This window comes from Octopus sinensis, linkage group LG9, assembly GCF_006345805.1.
Source record: "Octopus sinensis linkage group LG9, ASM634580v1, whole genome shotgun sequence".
NCBI classification, from domain to species: Eukaryota; Metazoa; Mollusca; class Cephalopoda; order Octopoda; family Octopodidae; genus Octopus; species Octopus sinensis.
Window position 1 is genome coordinate 18,095,566 of NC_043005.1, and position 22,733 is coordinate 18,118,298.

The window sequence follows — 22,733 nt, forward strand, 5'->3', positions numbered from 1 at the left end:
AGTAGTAGAAGTAGTCGTAGTAGTAGTAGTAATGCGGCGAGTTGGCAGAATCGGTAGCACATTAGGTGAAATGCTTAGCGGCATTTCATCTGCCTTTACGTTCTGAGTTCAAATTCGACGGAGGACGACTTTGCCTTTCATTCCTTCCGAGGTCGAAAAAATAAGTACCAGTTAAGCACTGGGGGTCGATTTAATCGATTTAGCCCCTTCGCCACACCTGTTGGCCGTGTGTCAAAGGTTCAAACTATTATTATCATTATTATTATTATTATTATTATTATTACTATTATTATTATTATTATTATTATTATTATTATTATTATTATGAAGGCAGCGGGCTGGCAGAATCGTTAGCATGCCGGACAAAATGCTTAGCGGCACTTCGCCCACCTTAACTTTCTGGTTCAAATCTCGATTTTGCTTTTCATCTTTCGGGGTTGATAAATCAAGTACCAGTTGAGCACTGGGGTCGATGTGATCGACTTAACCCCTTCCCCCAAATAGCTGACCTTGTTCTAAAATCTGAAGCTGCCGCCATAATCATCATCATTAAAAATCGTAGAGCATGGAATATGTTGTGTTTAGTTATGTCTCGATGAGTTTCGGGCTGAAATCCGACCAAAATCAAATTTGTACTTCATAATTCTGGAGTCGATGAGTTTATTAACAATCGAATACTGGACTCGAAATATTACACTATGCTACTTTGCGATCTTGCACGCATGTCAGAAATAATACCTATTTTTCATTCTTATTTTTCAGAAATCATTCTTATTTTATATTTATAGGGAACATGTGATGAGAACTGTTTTTACGCGACGTTAAAAATGAGAAAAAAATAGATACAGATGTTCTGACGTGATGTTTAGTTCATCATTTATTAAGCGATATATATAGTCTACCATAGCCTTGTGTTAGTAATAGCATATAGGCAGAATCTATTACGTAGAAATCGTGTGAAAACCGTCACATATATACATACATACGTACGTACATACATACATATATACATAAATATGTACGTACATACACACATACATGCATATATACATACATACGTACATACATACATACATGCATACATGCGTATGTCTGTGTGTGTATTGCAAATTTGAACACTTTTTTTTACCTAATTACTTGACCTGAATAAGTTATAGACAGAAAGAAATATAGAAATTAAGAGACAGTGAGGCGGTGATAACTAGAGTCGCAGGAGTGGAGGAGAGACCGTAGTAGTGAAAGATTTAGAACAAAAAAGGTAAGATATATATTTGTGTAAATAAGAAATAACTTTTCTTTCATATGTTATACTAAAGACACGGCTATGTATGAGTGTACTCGCTTTTTACTTGTTTCAGTCATTTGACTGCGGCCATGCTGGAGCACCGCCTTTAATCGAGCAACTCGACCCCGGGACTAATTCTTTTGTAAGCCCAGTACTTATTCTATCGATCTCTTTTGCCGAACCGCTAAGTTACGGGGACATAAACACATCGGCTGTCAAGCAATGCTAGGGAGACAAACACAGACACACAAACATAGACACGCATACATATATATACATATATACGACGGGCTTCTTTCAGTTTCCGTCTACCAAATCCACTCACAAGGCTTTGGTCGGCCCGAGGCTATAGTAGAAGACACTTGCCCAAGGTGCCACGCAGTGGGATTGAACCCGGAACCATGTGGTTGGTAAACAAGCTACTATATATCTTTCTTAAACATTTTTTTTTCGCAATTTCTTTATTAGTCTTTTATATTTAGTTTGGGATGTATCACTAAGAAATATCACCGAGTAATAAGAGTAATAAGAGAAACCCCTCGAGCCTACGCTCGGTCATTTTACGTCGTTACATATTATAAATTCATATCTCTTGGTCATGTCTCCAGCAAATTCTTATATTAAAATGAAAATAAGAAACATTACATACAACGTCTCACTCGATACGAACAAATATAACATAAATATGCGCAGTGATAGTGGACGTCCCCATGTATTGAAAATATAAATACCTCCTTATACAAGCTTTAAAATTTTTATCCACTAAAGGAATTTTAAGTAAGAAAATTATACACGTTAAATAAACATTACTTAATAACATATACTTTACGTTACAAAAACCAATTCCATCAACGGATGCAATAACCATTACAAGTACATAATCAACATACATTGTATACTGCAAGAACGAAAAGTCTCTGGTGAAAGAATGGAAGAATATGTTATTGAAAAAAAAAGAAAGAAAAAGGTGAAAGATAACACATCCGCATTCATACCTAAAATCGAATATATAGCTCGGGTATGTTATAAAAAACACTAAAGTCATAACCTCCGTCTGAGTGTAAATCCATTAACGTGTAAATCACAGAAGATATTTCAAATAACCAATGAAATATATAAATTGCGACGTAAATAGGAAAATTCAGTGTGAAAATTGGGCACACAATTACGACGCTTTCTCGTTGGTTGACCATGCACTTACATCAAAGAGCTATTGAAATCCCTTATACAGGACATGAAATATAATTACATAGAAAGACAGTTATTAACTCTAAAATTTTGTATATGATTCCATATCAAAAAGAACATTTGAAGAATTTTTTAGGGAAGTTTAACTTGCGAACCAAGACTTAACACACAGATATAACACACATGAGAAGTAAATCAGGATCCCGCCACATCTTTGCCGTTCTATGAGTTTTATATCGTAGACACTTTATCAGTTACATCAGTACTACTATAATCCTTTGTGATATGCGGCAAAACCGGTAACAGCATACAGTTATAACAATCATTTCATTCTGATGGTGAGGCCAGGAATGTCTTCAAACGATCGAGAATAATTCAATTTAAAATCATTAATTAACAAATAAAAAAATATGAAAACAATATGAAAAACCACAAATAAACAGGATTAAAGCTTGATCACTGGCTGAAACTTCGAAGTGACTGTCATTCCACTTTTTGTACAAAAATTCTTCAGTTTAATGATAAATTGTTTTTATGTAACAGAAAAGCAAACATCAATATATGCATGTATGTATAAGTATATATACATACATACACACACACATACATAGATAGAGAGAGAGAGACATACATAAATTTATATGAACATATATATTTACGTATATATATATATATATATATATATATACATTTATATAGGCATACTAGTATATATATATATATATATATATATATATATACACAGACACACACATATATAATCATTCGCACGTATGTGTATATAAGTATGTATAAAATATAAGTAGGCAAATGAAATTTCAAATTCCTGGAAATTTTTATCAAAATAGCAAACATTCTTAACCAGATAATGGATTGAAAGTTTCATTTGAGAATTTGAATTTCATTTAATTTTTCTTTGTTTTTCTTTTTGCATGTATATTTTCATTTCATCATGAAAATTTTTTTGCTCTTCAAGATATATCCAGACGAAAATGTCAAAGCCTACTTCAGCGCCAACGTGAGCAGTAGGTGGAGAGGCTGAAAACGAGAGCCAAGTATAAATGCGTTGTATATGCAATAAATATATGTGCATACACACACACACACACACACGCACACAAACACACTCACATACACACACATTCAACACAACACAACACGACATACACACATACAAAACAGAGCGCACAAACATGCAACATATATGCATACGCACATAACAGAATATGAAAAGATTCTTCGTCGGTTACGATGAGGATTGTTCCAGTCGATCCGATGAAAGGAACAACGTATATATATACATATATATATACATATATATAAATCTATGTATATATATATATATATATATTATATATATATATATATATATATATATATATACATAAATATATGTATATATGTATATGGATACATGTGCATTTATATATACATGTACATATATATACATATACATAAATATATATATAAGTACATGTATATATATAAATATGTAGAAGTATGTATGTATATACATGTACATGTAAATGTATAAATACATATATATACACATATATATACATATATACACATATATATACATATATACATATATACATACACGCACATACTCACACACACACATACACACACACACACACACACACACACACACACACATATATTATATATATATATATATATATATACAACACATACACAAATATGTATATACACACACAAAGAATAGAAATATGTGTGTGTAAAAGAATGGAAATATACAACTGGGATCAAATTTACGGAATATGCCGTCCCCAAAACTGTTTGACTACGTTAAAAATCAATACTTATGTTCTTGTGAACCATGAAAAGTTCTTGAGCCACAGACGACTCGTGTCGAGCAGCGGAGGCTCACTTCCCGGAAGAAACCGTATCGCTTCAGTTATGCTTTGGGAAAATGTCCATATACGTCACAGCATTTATTTGTGCTTTATATTTTACTACTTTGGTTATAAATCAGAGAGATGACTTATAAGTAGAGGAAAGGAACCAATATATTGTGTAGTGCATTGGAAGATGATGCCAAATTTTGAAACATGATGCAGTATTGTACAGTGAAACAGAATCAAACACGGATTTATGTGGGATGCACTCCTACAGAATTTGATATACGATAAACGATAAAGTAATGGAAGAACTATATAACAGATTTGACTGGATCGTGTAACAGATCAATGTTTTATACATCGGATTTCGTTTCCATCGAGCAATGTATCTCATTGTTTATGTATTTATGTCTTGTTATCGTCGCCTCTCCCGCCTCACCACATATATTTAAAATTGTTGTAGGAAAATTTTTTTGATATGCAAGTATGGCTTAGTGATTAAGAAACCTGTTTTCGATTTCAGTTCCACAGCAAGACACTGGGCGTCTTCCTGAATAACCTAGATCAGCCGATACCTCGTGAAAGGAGTTAGTAGACGGAAGCCAGTCATAGATATATATATATATATATATATGTCTATCTATCTCTATCTATCTATCTATCTATCTATCTATCTATCTATCTATCTATCTATATATATATATATATATATATATATATATATATATAATATACAGAGGGACGCTGCCGTGTGTTATATAAATATATATATATATATATAAAGGCTAAAGACCCCTTTTAGTCATATATGACCATGGGACTTATATATTACTTGTATATGGTGTGTTATGAGAATTTATGGAAAGGTATCCCACAGAACACAATAAATTTTAAATTTATTAAAAATGGAGGAGAGATGTTAACATCTAACTTCCTGCAAAATATCAAGAATCTTTGTTAGAAATTGCTTTTGGGAACCCTCCAAAGTAAAAGATGAAATATAATTCAACCTTTATACACACACACGCACACACACCCACACACTGACGCACACATTTATATATATATATATATAAGTAGTTGAATGAATTATCTTAGTATGGATAATTCGGTTAACCGATACCTGGGTAGCAAATTCACGTCAGAAAAACACGATTGAAGCTACATGCCAAGGGCAGAGATCACGTGCTTTCGTGTGGAAATTTGTATGTTTTTTTAATACAAATAAACGAAAGAATGGAGTTGAACGACGATTTAACAAAATTCCTTTATTCTCGACATATGTTTCGAAGGCGGCATATTCCTAATTTCGAAGGAATAAGGGGTGCATTATGCCGCCTTCTCATCAGGAAAAACAAGGAAGTTATGTCAGCATCAAGATGAACAAAAACTCTTAGATGACTGCCCACACGGAGTCATAGCGATAATGAATGTTTCTTTAAAATATTCCGTTATAAGCAGTGACGTTAAAAATGGTTGAATGTAGGAGATTCTAGAAAGTTCAAGGGTTCAAACAAGGTTGGAGGGGAGAGATCTAAGAATATATATATATATATATATATATGTGTGTATGTGTTGTGTGTGTGTGTGTGTGTGTGTGTATGTGTACATGCCACTAACACTCCGTCAGTTTAACAACGAGAGTTCCAGTTGATCTGACCAACGGCACAGCTTACTCGTGTAATTAACGTGTAAATGGCTGAGCACTCCACAGATACGCATACACTTAACCTAGTTCTCAGGGAAATCGAGCGTGACAGAGAATGTGACAAGGAAGGCCCTTTGAAATACAGAAACAACTCATTTTTGCCAGCTGAGTGGAGTGGAGCAACGTGAAATAAAGTGTCTTTCTCAAGGACACAACGCGCCGCTGAGAATTGAGCTCACAACGGTACCATCGCAAGTCCATTACCGTAACCCCTAAGGCACGTGTCCTGAATTGGCTTGTTTCGGCGCCCGTATCTTAACGGTTCGACGAAAGAAAATGATAGAATGAGCGCCAGACATCAAAATAAATATCGTAGTCAGTCTGCTCACTCAAAGCTCTCCATAGCTGTCCTGCAGTATGATCGTAGTCCAATTACTGGTACAAGTGAAGAGAAAGCATAAAAGATTCAACAGAGATACAATATTTGAAAATAAGTCTTCTTAAATTAATAATTATTAATTATGTAAAAAAAATCTTTAAAAAAAAGCAGATTAACACAGACCTAATGAGAGGTTAATTTTAATATGCTCCGTTTATACATTTTTATATAATTAGTAATTGTTTAATTTTAAAAATGGATACTTTTTTTTCATGGCGCAGGCGTGGCTGTGTGGTAAGTAGTTTGCTTACCGTACTACAGAAGAGTTCGTTCTGCTTGGAAGTCACGTCTTTCGACGAGAAATATTGAACGTTTGAAGCACGACTACAGATAGGCGATTGTTTTATTTTGGGGGGTTTAGTGGAGTTTGTTGCTCTTTAATTAATAATTTTTGCTGAGCAACAGTCTCCATTATGTTCCAGGCATTTGCTTGCCTGTGGTCGTGCGAAAACAATCACTTTGCAGTGAGAATTGTGTTTTTGAGGAGGCGTATTCCTTCCGCAAATTGTTTTGGGTGAAAATTGTGTTTGCGTGACTGTGTTCGTGCCCTGGAAGTTCCATTGGATTTACCACAGCGAGGAGTACGAGGACAGCAAGAATGAATTTTTGTGCTGCGACGGTGAACTGGAGTACCTGTATAATTGTGGATTACTTATAGACCAGGATTACCGGAGTGGCGGAATTGTGTTGCCGTGAATTGAACTGTCTTCCTTCGTTCTTTTTCTCTGCTCTGTCTTTCTGTTCGTTTTTTGTGTTTTTTATTGAACTTTTATTTGAAATATTTGAACTTTGTGTTGAACACTTTTTCTTTCTTTGTTTTTGCAAGCATGGCAACAAAGAAAATCACTGTACTGGAGTGGGAAATTTTACCCCCTAAGCAGTAGATAAAGGACCTTAATGAGAGAATGGTGGTGTTCAGGATATATTCCAAGTCCCTTGAACATCATCACTGTGTTCCCTCAAGTCGAGATAGAGAAAGAGTTGGCAGAATACCTGCCAACTATCAAGTTTATTGCAAGGAGTGTCAAATTTGCAACAGTGTGGTTGATATTTAACACCCCTGAGGAGACTCGCATTTTCGCAAGTCAGGCTGTGGAGAGGGAAAAATTATTATTTCTTCCCACATATCACGGGAGGAAATTGACAAGAGCTTGGGTGAGTAGGCTGCCACCCGGAATAGAGCCCGAGTAGATAGAGGACACTATCCGCCGAGGTCTGGGTGGCAGCGGAGCCAGGCTCTTAAATGTTAAAATGCTTCCTGTGGCTAATTGGGTGGGGTCGAAAGCAATTTTGACCCTATGGACCCAATCAGCCAAAGATCTAGTTTTTCTAGATTTCCTAAAGATGGCCGGTTCTAGGTATCCGGTGATTCTGGAGGACGCCCCCAAGTGTCACCTGTACATGGAATCGGGTCACATAAAGAAGAACTGCTCCAAGAACCAAGCAAGGGTACTGGAGCAGTTAATAGAAGATCTCCCTGTCCCCACCCAAGAGAGGCTCCTGAATCTCTAACGGAGGGACGGGTAGAGAAAGTCGAGGAGAAGGTAACCGACTCAAAAACAAAAGGAAAAAATGAAAGAAGATGAGCAAAAATGGTTGCCCACCAATAGATCCTGAGGCGGCGGGAGGGAAGGAGGGACTTCCGAACATTGCGGAGGAACTCCACCCTCCCTTCGATCTTGTGTATGGGCCCCCAACTTGCGGCTGCTGGAATACCTGTAGGAGGTAAGAAAGTTTATTAAGGACTCATATATGTAATAGGCTTATCGCCTTATTAAATTGTTTTTAATTGTAATAGACTTTTTAGTCCATAAAATATTATAAAATTGTAAGTGAGTTAATACTTCATTCAGTATTGTCTATGTCTGTCTATCTATCTATCTATCTATCTATCTATCTATCTATCTATCTATCTATCTATCTATCTATCTATCTATCTATCTATCTATCTATCTATCTATCCATCCATCCATCCATCCATCCATCCATCCATCCATCCATCTATCTATCTATCTATCTATCTATCTATCTATCCATCCATCCATCATCTATCTATCTATCTATCTATCTATCTATCTATCTATCTATCTATCTATCTATCTATCTATCTATCTATCTATCTATCTATCTATAAATATACAGAGGGTCGCTGCCGTGTGTTATATAAATATATATATATATATATAAAGGCTAAAGACCCCTTTTAGTCATGTATGACCATGGGACTGCATGTAGAAAGTTCTGATGCTTTTTGTGGAAAAGCATCAGTTTCTCCTCTCGACGCTACCGAATTTGTCCAAGGGAAAAGCAAAGGAGCAGAAGCAGCTTGGCACCAGTGACGTTGCAACTCATTTCTACACCTGAATAAACTGGAGCAACGTCGAATTAAGTTTGTCTTGCTCAAGAACACAACACACAATCCGGTCCAGGAATCGAACTTCTCAACCTCACAATTGTAAGCTCTACGCTGTAATGACTGAACCATGTGTATACAAATCCACTGGTTGCATATTTAGGGTTAGAATGCTTTTGCTCATAAGCCTGCTCAGTTTGAGCCGACCTATGCCTATATACCACCACCACCACCACCAACAACAACAACAACAACAACAACAACATCAACAACAACAACAAAAACAAAAGCAACAACAGCGACAACAGTATCAGCGGCAGCAACCAAAAGGAATGCTGTAAATCATACTCCCTTTAAACGCATTCTTTTTCTGAACTGTCATTGCTGAAAGTTTTAATGTTGCTACATAGAAATTGCTGAAGATTGCTTCAGATTACTGGTTACCTTTACATGGCTTTTGCGAGGAAATGCAAAGCGTTGTCTACATCCTAGTGGCAAGTTGTTGTTACACTGTTCACTAAAAATTGCAATACATTCTTAGTCGGTCGTTAGCAGGTCTGGTCACCTTGTCAAACATACACGAAGACAAGCTGGAGGAGCCCTTTGAATGCTTTCTAAGGAAGATATGTCTAACACATGGAAATATGTTTTATCCTACATTATGACAAAGTCTAATAGTAATTGCTATACTCTTTTACCCTCTTTTACTCTTTTACTTGTTTCAGTGATTTGACTGTGGAGCACCGCCTTTAGTCCAGCAAATCGACCCCCAGCACTTATTATTTGTAAGCCCAGTACTTATTCTATCGGTCTTTTTTGCCGAACCGCAAAGCGATGTTGGGTGGGGGGATACAGACACACAAACATATATACACACACACACACACACACACATATATATATATACATATATACGACGGGCTTGTTTCAGTTTCCGTCTACCAAATCCACTCACAAGGCTTTAGTCGACCCGAGGCTGTAGTAGAAGACACTTGTCCAAGGAGCCACGCAGTAGGACTGAATCCGGAACCATGTGGTTGGTAAGTAATCTACTTACATCACAGCCACTCTTACGCCTATTATATATATATATATATATATTTGTTGAAATAGAAAGATGAATTTTCTTGTTACAGATTATTCAAGCCACAATATGGTACCCTTATTTAATCAGAATTTGGAAATTTGTGGCCTTTGAAACATGTGTAGAGAATGTAATAAAAGGAATTCTGTACAATCTTCGTTCAACTCCATTTCTTCCATTCACTAATAATATACATACATTATTATATATATATAGATATATATATATATATATATATATATATATATATATATATATATATATCTTTCTCTTTTTCACTTGTTTCAGCCACCCGACTGCGGCCATGCTGGAGCACCACCTTTAGTCGAGCAAATCGACCCCGGGACTTATTCTTTGTAAGCCCAGTACTTATTCTATCGGTCTCTTTTGCCGAACCGCTAAGTGACGGAGACGTAAACACACCAGCATCGGTTGTCAAGCAATGCTAGGGGGACAAACATACACACACAAACAAATATACACACACATATACATATATATACATATATACGACAGGCTTCTTTCAGTTTCCGTCTACCAAATCCACTCACAAGGCATTGGTCGGCCCGGGGCTATAGCAGAAGACACTTGCCCAAGATGCCACGCAGTGGGACTGAACCCGGAACCATGTGGTTGGTTAGCAAGCTACTTACCACACAGCCACTCCTGCGCCTATATATATATCATATATTTGTACGTCATATTTCCGGTCAGTATTTAACATTGCTACAAATTATAAGACAATGCCTCGTTATAAGAAGATCAATAGACATTTTCACATAATTATTGCTCGAAGTTGCTAGATGCTATCCTGGAACAACAACAAAAACAAAAACAACAACACCAATAATAGAAATAAAAAATGCCCTGATGCAGTACCAGGTACGGACTCTCATGGCTTCTGACCTTAAACTGATTGGAAGTATTATCATCTACTTGATTTGTCTTGGTGTAAAAGACGGGCGACTACAAATATTCTGCTCAGTACCACAGATTTGCTAAGGATTTCGTCCGGCGCGCTAACGATTCTGCCAGCTCGCCGCCTTAAATAATAAAAATTAAAATAACAACAACAACACAACAACAACAATAATAATAATAATAATAAGAAGAAGAAGAAGGAGGAGAAGAAGAAGAAAAAGAAGAAGAAGAAGAAGAAGAAGAACAACAACAACACAACAACGACAACAACAACGACGACAACAACAACAACAACAGCAACAACAACAAGATGCAGTACCAGGCAGTGGCACTTGTGGCTTCTGATCTTAACTGATTGGAAGTGTATCATGTACATTCTTTTGTCAGGGTATAAAAGATAGCTTACAGCAAATATTTTGCTCAATACCACAGATTTGCTTGTCCATTGCTTGGCCTTAACCAGCTGAGCATGTCCCTTAGTGGCTGACGGTATGTACATCTCTGATCACGAGCAGAAGTGATTAGGCGGGGTGGCATCACAGCCACGTGTTGAGAGAAATTTCTTTACAGTCTGAACAATTTGGAAACATAGGTGTTTTGTCCAACATTATGAAACAATTCTTATTCAGGGACCTTTTCAACTGGGCCCCACCTGCAAGGTCATGGGCTGTTTATCTTGATATGAGATCGCCATGTCACGCACATATGGTTGTGAGGCATGTGACCGGTGTACCCTTATCAGACGGGTTAGTCATGATGGGTATATTAGGCTTCATATATTTTACCTCAGTGTCACTTTGATGGTATGCACTGCTCTCTCATTCAATAATAACAATAGTAATGGCGAATACAGAATCGACAACACTACCGACAGCGACAAATGCAGAATGTGTGGTATGTAGGGTGAAACAGTATGGCACATCGTTAGCGAAGACCCAAATCTGGCACAACGCGAATACAAAGGACGTGACAATGTGTTATGAATTATCCAAAGAGCAAAAACGTAGTATGAACAAACCCCAGAAGGAGTCACTGAGAAAGAAAATTGCAAAATCCTGTCGGATGCAATGTTTCGGTGAAAACACCTGACCAGACATCGGAAACCGGACACTGTCGTTAGGGAACAGAGAAAAAACATGCATGATAATCGACATAGCATATTCCGGTGACAACAGGATCAAAGAGAAAGAAGAAAAACTGAAGTACTATAACGATTTAAAGTGGGAAATACGAAGGTTGTGGTCAATGAAGAGAGTAGATGTGGCATCAATAGTAACAGGCGCACTTGGAAGTATCAACATTCAACAACCAGCATGGCTGAAAAGGATCGGTGCAAGAGTGAAGATAGAACACCTACAAAAATCAGCATTGCTTGGAACTTCAAGAATTCTTCGCAGGGTTCTTGAAGCATGACCAGTAAACAAGTATCAACTTAGTTCGTTGAATAATAATAATAATAATAATAATAATAATAATAATAATATAAGAATATAATAATATATTAATAATAATAATAATAATAATAATAATAATAATAATAATAAGAATATTAATAATAATATAATAATAATAATATTATTAATAATAATAATAATAATAATAATATAATAATAATAATAATAATAATAATATAATATAATAATAATAATAATTAATAATAATAATTTAATACTAATAAAATAGATAATATGATATAATAATAACTTAATAATATAAGTAATAATAATAATAATAATAATAATAATAATAATAATAATAATAATATAATAATAATAATAATAATAATAATAATAATAATAATCACAGGAACAATAGTCAACTATTGGATATTGCTAGAGATGGTTACATTAGGACAAATATTGGTAGCTGTTTCAACTGTGTATAGTCATATATATATCAGAAGCTGCTTGACATCGTAACATAGTCCTTACTAGAGATTACTAAAGATGACCTCCGTTTACTTGCTGCTTCCATTTCACATTGTCTCATTGTTTTTCTTCTGCAATGTACTAGACGTTGTCATTCTATCATTGCAAGAAATTGCTAGAAATAACTATAGTTTGTTAGGATTACTCTGTGTTTTTATATGTGTGAGTGGGCTGGATCAATAAATGCATATATTATTGATCTTCCTGCTGAATACCAAGTTGGTATGTGATGGTGTAAAGATATAAAACTGATCGATAGCAATAAACTCTACGCTATTCCTCAGCACTTAGGTCTTATCTTAGTAAATAATCTAATTTTTCTTTATCCTACCATGCTTTAGTTTTTTTGTGTGGGTTTTCCCAACATTCTAATTCTTCTCTAACGAATGCAGGTGAGAAGAGCTGATTAACTAAAATCCTGGAGAACTACAGAAAGTTTAATAATGTTGTTACTTCATACATGCGCTGCAATGTGACTTTGACCAAAACGCATTTGTTTATATAACAGCAGACTGCCAACATGTAAATAGACTCATCGATTCTAACACATCCAAACCTTCCGTAAAAGAAAAAATAAGGAAACAATAACAGACTTTTTACAGATTTCTCTAAAATCGGCAACCAGTGATGCAAGACTAAAGGTTCGCGCAATTTGACACAGACGAAGAGTTCTGCTTGAAACATTTGATTTCTTTTATTCTTCACGCCAAAATATTGGGTTGTCCGGAAAGTTCGTGCCGATTTTTAAAGGAAAGAAAAAGGTCAATAAATACTTGCCATTACATTTTTAATCAACGAAATATGAAATATGAAAAAATAGCTGAAATTGTGCTCTAAATAGAGGTGTAGTCAAATCCTTTTTTATGGACTCAACCACGTTCTAAAATAAGTCGAAAGGTAAGCTACTATAAATTGGCACGAACTTTCCGAACTACCCAATACATACTACATTTATTGAAGTTCTTAAAGGATTTAAATGGAGAATTGGTCGAGTCGTTAGAACATAGGCTAGAATGCTTCACGGCATTTATTCCGACTCTGCACTCTGAATTCAAATTCCGCCCTGTTCTACGTTGCCTCTCATATTTTCGGGGTTAATAAAAAGAATATGCTTATCCAGTTCTGTGGCTTGGCAAAACTATCAGAACATTGGACAAGATGCCTTGCAGTTTCTGTTTTCAGCCCTTTGCATTCTGACATATATGCTTGTGCAATACTGGTTCCAAACAGTTTCGACCTTAAAGCGGCAGCCTTTCCTTTGGGTGGCGTGTAAAAATGGAAACTTACACATGGGAAACTGGCAGGTTTTTCTCCCGCAAAAAATACATTTTACAGACCTGATCCCACTGATGTAGATAATCGAACCTAACCGACGAACTCCTCTCCTATATAGAAAAATGTGTATCTATTTACCGACGCAGAGTGGCACTAGTTCTCTCGGACTCTACATTTTTATTCAATGAAATTCCCACTTGGGTATATTACTAATACTGATTTTACTCAGAACAAAATGCTAAGATTTAAACACAACATTCTATTGTTCTCCATTAGTCTGTTGTTTCTTTCCATTCCTCAACAAACAAGCTTTTACGCATTTATATTGTGATATCTTACACTCATACATATTTCATCGAGTCTTTTCTTGTGAAACACAAAATATGACTCAGTGTCCTAGTCTAGTCGGGAACAACTATATTCACAATGAACTAACTTCCTACAAATCTCCCTCGCCCCTACCCCGGATCTACTGTATTCTATAGCGGAATGTATACTACATTCTCTTAGTTAATCACGATTGGTTTTCTCATAGATTGTGTAGGATTTATTATTACTCATACTATAATATATATATATAATATATATATATATATACATATACATATATATATATATATATATATATATATATATATATATATATATATATATATATATATATATATATATAATATATATATATATATATATATATATATATATATATATGATATATACTATATATATCTATATATATTATACACATATTATACTATATATAATATATATTATGTATTGGCTTAAGTTTTTCATTGTTTGATTTCCTAATAGTGGTTTTGTCTCTAATTTAATATAATATATATATATATATATATATATATATACACATATATATATATATAATATATATATATTATATATATATATATATATATATATAATATATATATATATATATATATATATATATATATATATATATATATATATTATTATATGGAAAAAAGTCAAAGTAGAAAATGCTAAAATAATTTCATAAAAAACATTTCAGTACCGGTTTCAGTCATTGAAACAATTGAAGAAATCTCAATGACTGAAACACCACTGAAATTTTTTTTGATAAAATTATTTTAGCATTTTCTACCATGACTTTTTTTCCATATATATCAACTCGTATGTTCCTTTTCAACCTTCTACACACACACACACACACACACACACACACACACACACACACACACACACACACACACAACACACACACACACATACACACATGCGCGCACACACAGAAATATATATATATATATATATGTATGTATTTATATATAAGATTGAGTTATCTGGTGTGTCCTTTCACTATTTAAGGAGATAGGATATGATTTAAAGGAGATTTGGCAGATATTGTGCAGCGATACGATAGGCATTAAAGACCATACTATTTGACAGAAAATAACAGAACATTCTCGCTCCCTCTCAGTCACCCCCTCCCTCTCTCTGTCTTATATTTCAGAAATGTTTGGTTTAAGAGGAGTTGTGAGGTAGAGTTGAAGGACTAGTAGTGACTTCTGATTAAGATATATATATTCATATACAAAACCCATTCTAATACGTGTATACATTTACACACATTCCCCAACACAAACACATACACACTCACACACACATAAGTACACAGATATACAGGTATGCGTAGATATATATGTTGTTTATGATTTTAACCTTTAAAGGTATTTTAATATGCCACTTATGATGAAATTTTTTCTGAAAAAACTTTTATACTATATTAGTAGTGAAGTGGCTATGTGGTAAGTAGCTTGCTTACGAACCACGTGGTTCCGGGTTCAGTCCCACTGCGTGGCACCTTGGGCGAGTGTCTTCTACTATAGCCTCGGGCCGACCAAAGCCTACTGAGTGGATTTGGTAGACGGAAAATGAAAGAAGCCCGTCGTATATATAATAATAATAATAATAATAATAATAATAATAATAATTGTGTACAGTGCTCAGGTGCACTACAACTCATCTAAAGTGTATATATAATCAGGTGTAGTTTCGGCGGATTTCGGAAAGCATGAGGGCCTTAAAGGATGCAGTATCATGGCAGTCAACAACTGACGCAGGCAGTTTATTCCATGCTTCAGCAACTCTGAGCGTGAAAAAATGTTTCCGAAAGTCATGGGAGCTGTGTTGTTTTCTGACTTTGTAGGCATGTCCACGTGTGTTAGACACATGGAGATCAGAAAGGTGTTCAGTGTTGTTGTTGGTGAGGTGGTTGATAACTTTGTGTATACTTTATGTATACGTAGATTCAGTTTCGATCCAGTTAAACAGTATCTTGGATAGCTGTCTCATGCTAACCTCGGTTTGGCCAATGACTTGTAAGTGGAGTTTGGAAAACATTGTATGGAGTCGAAGACAAAAGAGAATGATAAGATAAATACCAAAGTGACATAAGCAACGAGGTTTGATATGATGGTCTAAGAATCTTTCAAAGCCCAGACCTTGCATGGGCATAGCACAAGACTTAAAAGGAGTAAAAAATAAAATGTGACAATCGTTTGGTCGTTTAATGGATGTAGCCATTGGATGGTATCCTTGCTGGAGCACTATTTTCAACGATTTTAGCGGGTCATAGTGATTCAAGTATAGTTTGGTGTATATATATATATACCAATGTAATAAAAGAAGAGGTGGTGTTTGTGTAAGTATGAGCACAGAAATATAGTACACTTGCATACAAACACACACACACACACGCACACAAACACACACACACACAAACACACACACTCTTACATAATGCAAATATACATACACACATACATATATTATGTATATAGGTATGAAGGTATGGCATATATGTAAATGTATGGATATGTATATATATATATATATATATATATATATATATATACTACATATATATAATATATATATATATATATAATATATATATATATGGACCATACCGTCATTCACACCATATACACACCGCACGCAAACACACACACACGAACGATATATTTTTAAAAAGTTCTTTCAATTACGTTCACCGAGTTTTATTCAGCCTGGCGGCTATCCGCAATATCAGCGAATGTATTATTCAGTCTTTCCTGTACATTGGAGGAGACCGATTTCCTCTAAGTAAGCGACTGGCAAGTATACGTGGTTGACAAGGTTTAAGGAAGTCGAAATGCGTTTGAAGTGTTCGCTGTTGAGTGTTAATATAATGTTCGCCTCGCTCCTGTTCAGCGTTTGAACCACAGCATGTCTTTGAAAAGAGTTTCTTTCAGACAAAAACCATAGCATCATGCCTGCCAAAAGTATGTAAACATTAAATATATATAAATGGGTTTTGTATGCGTGTTTGTTTGTGTTTGCTGAAAAGGTACTCCAGCATGCTAAAGAGGAGCTGTCCTAAAGAAGCTAAACAGAAAGTGAAATAGCACACAGACGTGCGCGCACACATGCAAACATACGCGAACATGCACTCGCACTCACACATTTGGATGGATAAAATGGAACTTTTTGAAAAATATATTTAATTTATGCCTGGGTTCGTGTCCTTCGGCAGCCTTGGACGTTCTCTATCCAAAGGCTTTTTAAATGAAATATTTATAGTTTTACCGTCTGATTCGAGATCCCCTGTCCCATAAAAGAATTATTTCACGTTCTCTCGAAATTTAAGAATAAAGATTTTCAAACGAATAGAGAAAAATCGAAAGATCATTTCGATCCACTGGCAGAACACCTTTCAGGATTGTGCTTCTCGACCCTGGGCGAGCTTGGACATTTTCAATCCACTAGGTTTTTAGCCTAATATATACACGCTATTATTTATCATCTGTTTCTAGGAACACTGTTTCGAATGAATTGTTCTATGGTATATAATATATATGTATATATATATATATATATATATATATATATATATATATATATATATATATATATATATATATATATATATATATATATATATATATATATATATATATATATATATATATATATATATATATATATAGATAATATAGGATACATACCGATACGATAATAACGGAATTTTTTAGAATTTCTGTCGGCTTACTTCGAGACACACGTATTTGTAGTGATAAAATGATATGGTTATTGACAATTTCTTTATTTTCGGCACATTTGGCATTAGAATTTTTTTCTTTTGCCCTTGTTTATAATTTGTTTATAAATTTAACCTTTAAAGGTATTTTTTAATATGCTGACCATTGATAAAAAATTTTCCGAAAAATGTTATCCTATATTAGATATATATATATATATATATATATATATATATATAAACCTATGCGTGTGTGTGTCTCCTGTTCTGAGGATAGGAGGATACACGTGTTGTGGAGAGTCGTTCAAGAGGTCATAGGATTGGTGACGAAAGATTTAGACAATGGATACTAAAATAAGAACAATAATAAATCTGAAGTGAAGAACGAATATATTGTGTGTGTATTTATTTGCTCCCAAAGACAGGACTGTCCGGCAATATAACAAATATATATATATATATAGGCGCAGGAGTGGCTGTGTGGTAAGTAGCTTGCTAACCAATCAAATGGTTTCGAATTTCAGTGGTACTGTGTAGCACCTTGGGCAAGTGTCTTCTACTATAGCCTCGGGCCGACCAAAGACTTGTCAGTGGATTTGGTAGGCGGAAACCACACCATCGCTTGACAACCAATGCTGGTGTGTTTACGTCCCAGTAGCATAGCGGTTTGGCAAAAGAGACCGATAGAATAAGTACTGGACTTACAAACAATAAGTCTTGGGGTCGATTCGTTCGACTAAAGGCGGTGCTCCAGCAAGGCCGCAATCAAATGACTGAAACAAATAAAAGAATAAAAGAATGTATCTGTCTATGTATGTATGTATGTATGTATGTATGTACGTATCTATCTATCTATCTGGTATATATATACATATATATCTATAATATAGATATATATATATAATTATATATATATGATATATATACATATATATATATAGATGTATATATACATATATATATATATGTGTGTGTGTGTGTGTGTGTGTTGGTGTGTGTGTGTGTGTGCGTATGTGTGCGTACACACACACATACGCACACACCATATTACAACGTAACTATATTCTATCCACCAATCCTCATGCTTTTGAATATTGTTCTGAAACAAATCAGGGAAAGAGAAGATCAAGCAGCAAGCTACCGATGAAAGGGTTACGGTAACACGGCTTAAATGACATTACTACTAGTATTATTAAATGGAAAAGAAAAACTGTGCCAATATTGGCCGAAATCTATTTAGTTTTGTATAACGCACATGAGTATGCACGTGTGTATTTACGTATATTGCAGTTAGATGATCATAGTAATCGAGAATCGGAAAGAGTCCATGTAACACAGAATAACAAGACTTAGCATTATTGATGGCTACATGTTACGACTCGTGTCTCTACTGAGAACACGAGCATTTTACTTCTTATTTCTAGTAATCTAGGTTTTTCCAATACTCTAGACACATTCTGTGATAATTGTATATATATATATATATATATATATTATATGTAGTGGCCGTGTGCTTACCAGCCACATGGTTCTGGGTTCGGTCTCACTGCGTGGTACCTTGGGCAAGTGTCTTCTAGTATAGCCTCGGGCCGTCCACAGCCTTGTCAGTGGATTTGGTTGACGGAAACTGAAACAAGCCCGTCGTATATATACATATACATATTTGTATATGTATGTGTGTCTGTGTTTATCCCCCCCCGCCTACACACACATATATATATATACACATGTGTGTGTGTGTGTCTGTATAAATATATATATATACCAGCAGTATCACCCGGCGTTGCTCGGGTTTGTTACGACCCTTTAGAATTGGAATTTTTAAAAAAGTAAAAATTTTGCATTATGTAGCTTGTTACTCTCTTTAAGTGAACAATGTTCTGGTTGAAATACACCGAAAAATGACGACACAGCAGTAAAAAAATCGTAAAAAATAGGGATTTTCATAAAAAAAAGCACCTTTTTGATGTAAATAATTTTTGGTGTTAACGTGGTCCGATTTGAATTTTTTCTTCTTCAGAAGGAAGAGCAATCCTTCTTCTAACATACTTTAAATTTATTTTGGTCAACTTGTGCAGCAGGGTCTCGGAGGAGGTAGTGTTAATTGAAAGCTACCAAACCAACCATACACAAACTTCAGCTTTATATATATACATACCACATACATACATATATATATATATATATATATATATATATATATATATATATATATATATATATATATATATATATATATATATACATATATATATGCAACTGTTGCGCGCGTTCATGGATCAGGAAGTCTGTATATATGTGTGTGTGTGTGTGTGCACCTGTTTGAAGAGAAACGGATGACTGGCATACGTAACTTACCTGCAACTGTATTGGTGTTGTTAGCTTTAAAATTTGGTACAATCATCATCATCCGAATGCCCGCCGGTATAGCATTCAAAGGTATACAGTCCACTTTAACCCTTTTGCACCTTCCTTCTTTTTCAAGGCGCCGAAACACCAAGAGTCGTGTATTGTTCAATGTAAAATAGTGACCGTCTTTCTGTGCCACTTGCAAACGGGCTCTGTCTAGATTCTGTACAAAATGTCTACTAGCTTCGATGATGTCTCTTTCATGTGTAATTTCTTCCACAGTCTGCTGACCAGTACAACTGGTAAAATGGATGCTAGATGGTGAGAGGAACATTGTTCCTGGCGCACATAGACATAAACGTGTCGGAGATATTTGCGTCTATTGTATGTGGCGATGAATTTTAGTATAAGTGTTATTAGTTTTGTTACTGTAAATACTTTTTAGTAATTTTTAATTAATTTAGTAATGATTTACTATTGGATGCAATATTCAATTTTCTTCCCCTTCTATTTTTTATTCAGTCTATGTAAATATTTATTTGAGGAGGAAGAACTTGGTACATTGATAAGAAATGATGTTTGTTGTTGTTGCTGTTGTTGTTATTATTGTTGCTGTTGTTGCTGTTGTTGTTGTTTTTTGTTACTGCCAAGAACTGTCGATAACCTTATTTCCAATTTATATATATATATATATATATACGTATAATGTATAAAAGTGTACAAAGGCCGATACCTGAACGAACCTAGTGATTTAATGTCGGTGCAGAGAAAGAATTATACTAACACACGTTCATACAGGCATACATAAATACAGATATACACACATACCGATGGATAAATTTATAGAACGCTCGATATTTCAGGTCAAATAAATAATGGTGAATGTAATTTTGCAAGTTTTGTGGCACATTTGGGGCGGCCACAAAAACATTTGTTAAATAATGAATCTCAGAGGATTACAGCCAATCGTTTTTATATTTGTGATTGATACTAATCGGATACTTTGAATACTAACGTGTCTCTATATTATTGGAATTCTTATGGTATTACACACAAAATCGGCTACTGCAATGTAATAATAATAATTCATTGCAAATATATTTCTAATGAAAACATGAAGATTTTGGTAGAATTTGCAATAATTCGAGGAGTTGTTTTCATTACATAATATAGTTTTGTGGCGTTAATAGTTCCAAACTGTGAAATCGTTCCTAATGCATTTTCTTAGAAGACTTGAGTGTGTTTACGAGTGTCTATATGCTAGTATATAGGTCTGTATTTGTGTAAGCTTGTGTGTGCATGTGTGCATTTGTGTGTGTGTGTGTGTGTGTGTGTGTTTATGTGTGTGTTTGTGTGTTTCTGTCTACCATAAACTATAATGTTAATTATGCTCACTCATATAGATGTGCATACATGTATATATCTATATATGTGTGTGTATGTGTGTGTTTGTGTGTACGCGCAAACGCGCGTGTATAAACGGAAACAAATAATTGTAGCAAACTTCACAAGTGTGTGTTCCTCCTCTAAGAACCTGAAGAGTAAATTCTTCTAAAACAAACAAAACGAAATCCAATAACTACATTTTATCAGTTTTCCTCCATCAAATTAATTACCAGATTCCTATTATATTCGTTAAAACTAACCGTTACACAGTTTCTCATTGAAAACAACACAATAAACCTCAAAACAATTTCAGCTGCCGTACATTATTCTCTCTCGGTGATTTTTTTAAACCAAATATTCTGGAAATCAAATACCACCCATTTGTTTCAAAACGTTAATATTTCATTAGGTATTTACCGATAATTCCCAAGTAAGAAACTTGTAAAATTTTAACGGTGACTCAGGAGTTATGCAACTTACTGAAACACAGTGATCAGTCATTTGTTGTTAGTCAATATCTAATTCTCGTTAGTTTCCAGACAATGTACATAATATGCTCAGCAATCAAAGTATGTCTTGCATAAATGCATATACGTATGTATGTATGTATGTATGTATAAATGTGTGTGTGTGTGCGTGTGCGTGTGTGTGTGTATGTCAGCGTGTAGAATCCCAAATCCTTCTTGTTAAAAATATTTACAAGTAAAAAGATGTATAGTTCGATTCCTGTATTAGGATGTAGTCTATTTTCACCTCTCGGGTCTTACTTGGAAATATCTTACATATATGTATATATATTTAATGTCAGAAATATCTATCTGTCAACCTGTGAGCGTGTGTGTGTGTGTGTGTGTGTTTATATATATATTCCGTGGCAGGCGTATAGTTATGCTAAAATCGTAATATAGGTAAAGTGCTTCTACTTGAGAGACAGAATTAATGTATGAGG

The 22,733-nt window shown here is 34.7% G+C and overlaps 1 protein-coding gene across 1 annotated transcript in view; it reads right to left on the bottom strand.

The window, feature by feature from the left end:
* LOC115215520 overlaps nt 1-22,733 on the bottom strand; it is a 187,938-nt gene that overhangs the window by 164,603 nt on the left and 602 nt on the right. Inside the window, exon 1 of the mRNA XM_029784694.2 lies at nt 20,408-22,733. This exon is cut by the window's right edge and continues 602 nt beyond it. Coding sequence (XP_029640554.1) covers nt 20,408-20,732 — 325 coding nt within the window. The 5' untranslated portion in view covers nt 20,733-22,733. The remainder of the gene's footprint in view (nt 1-20,407) is intronic.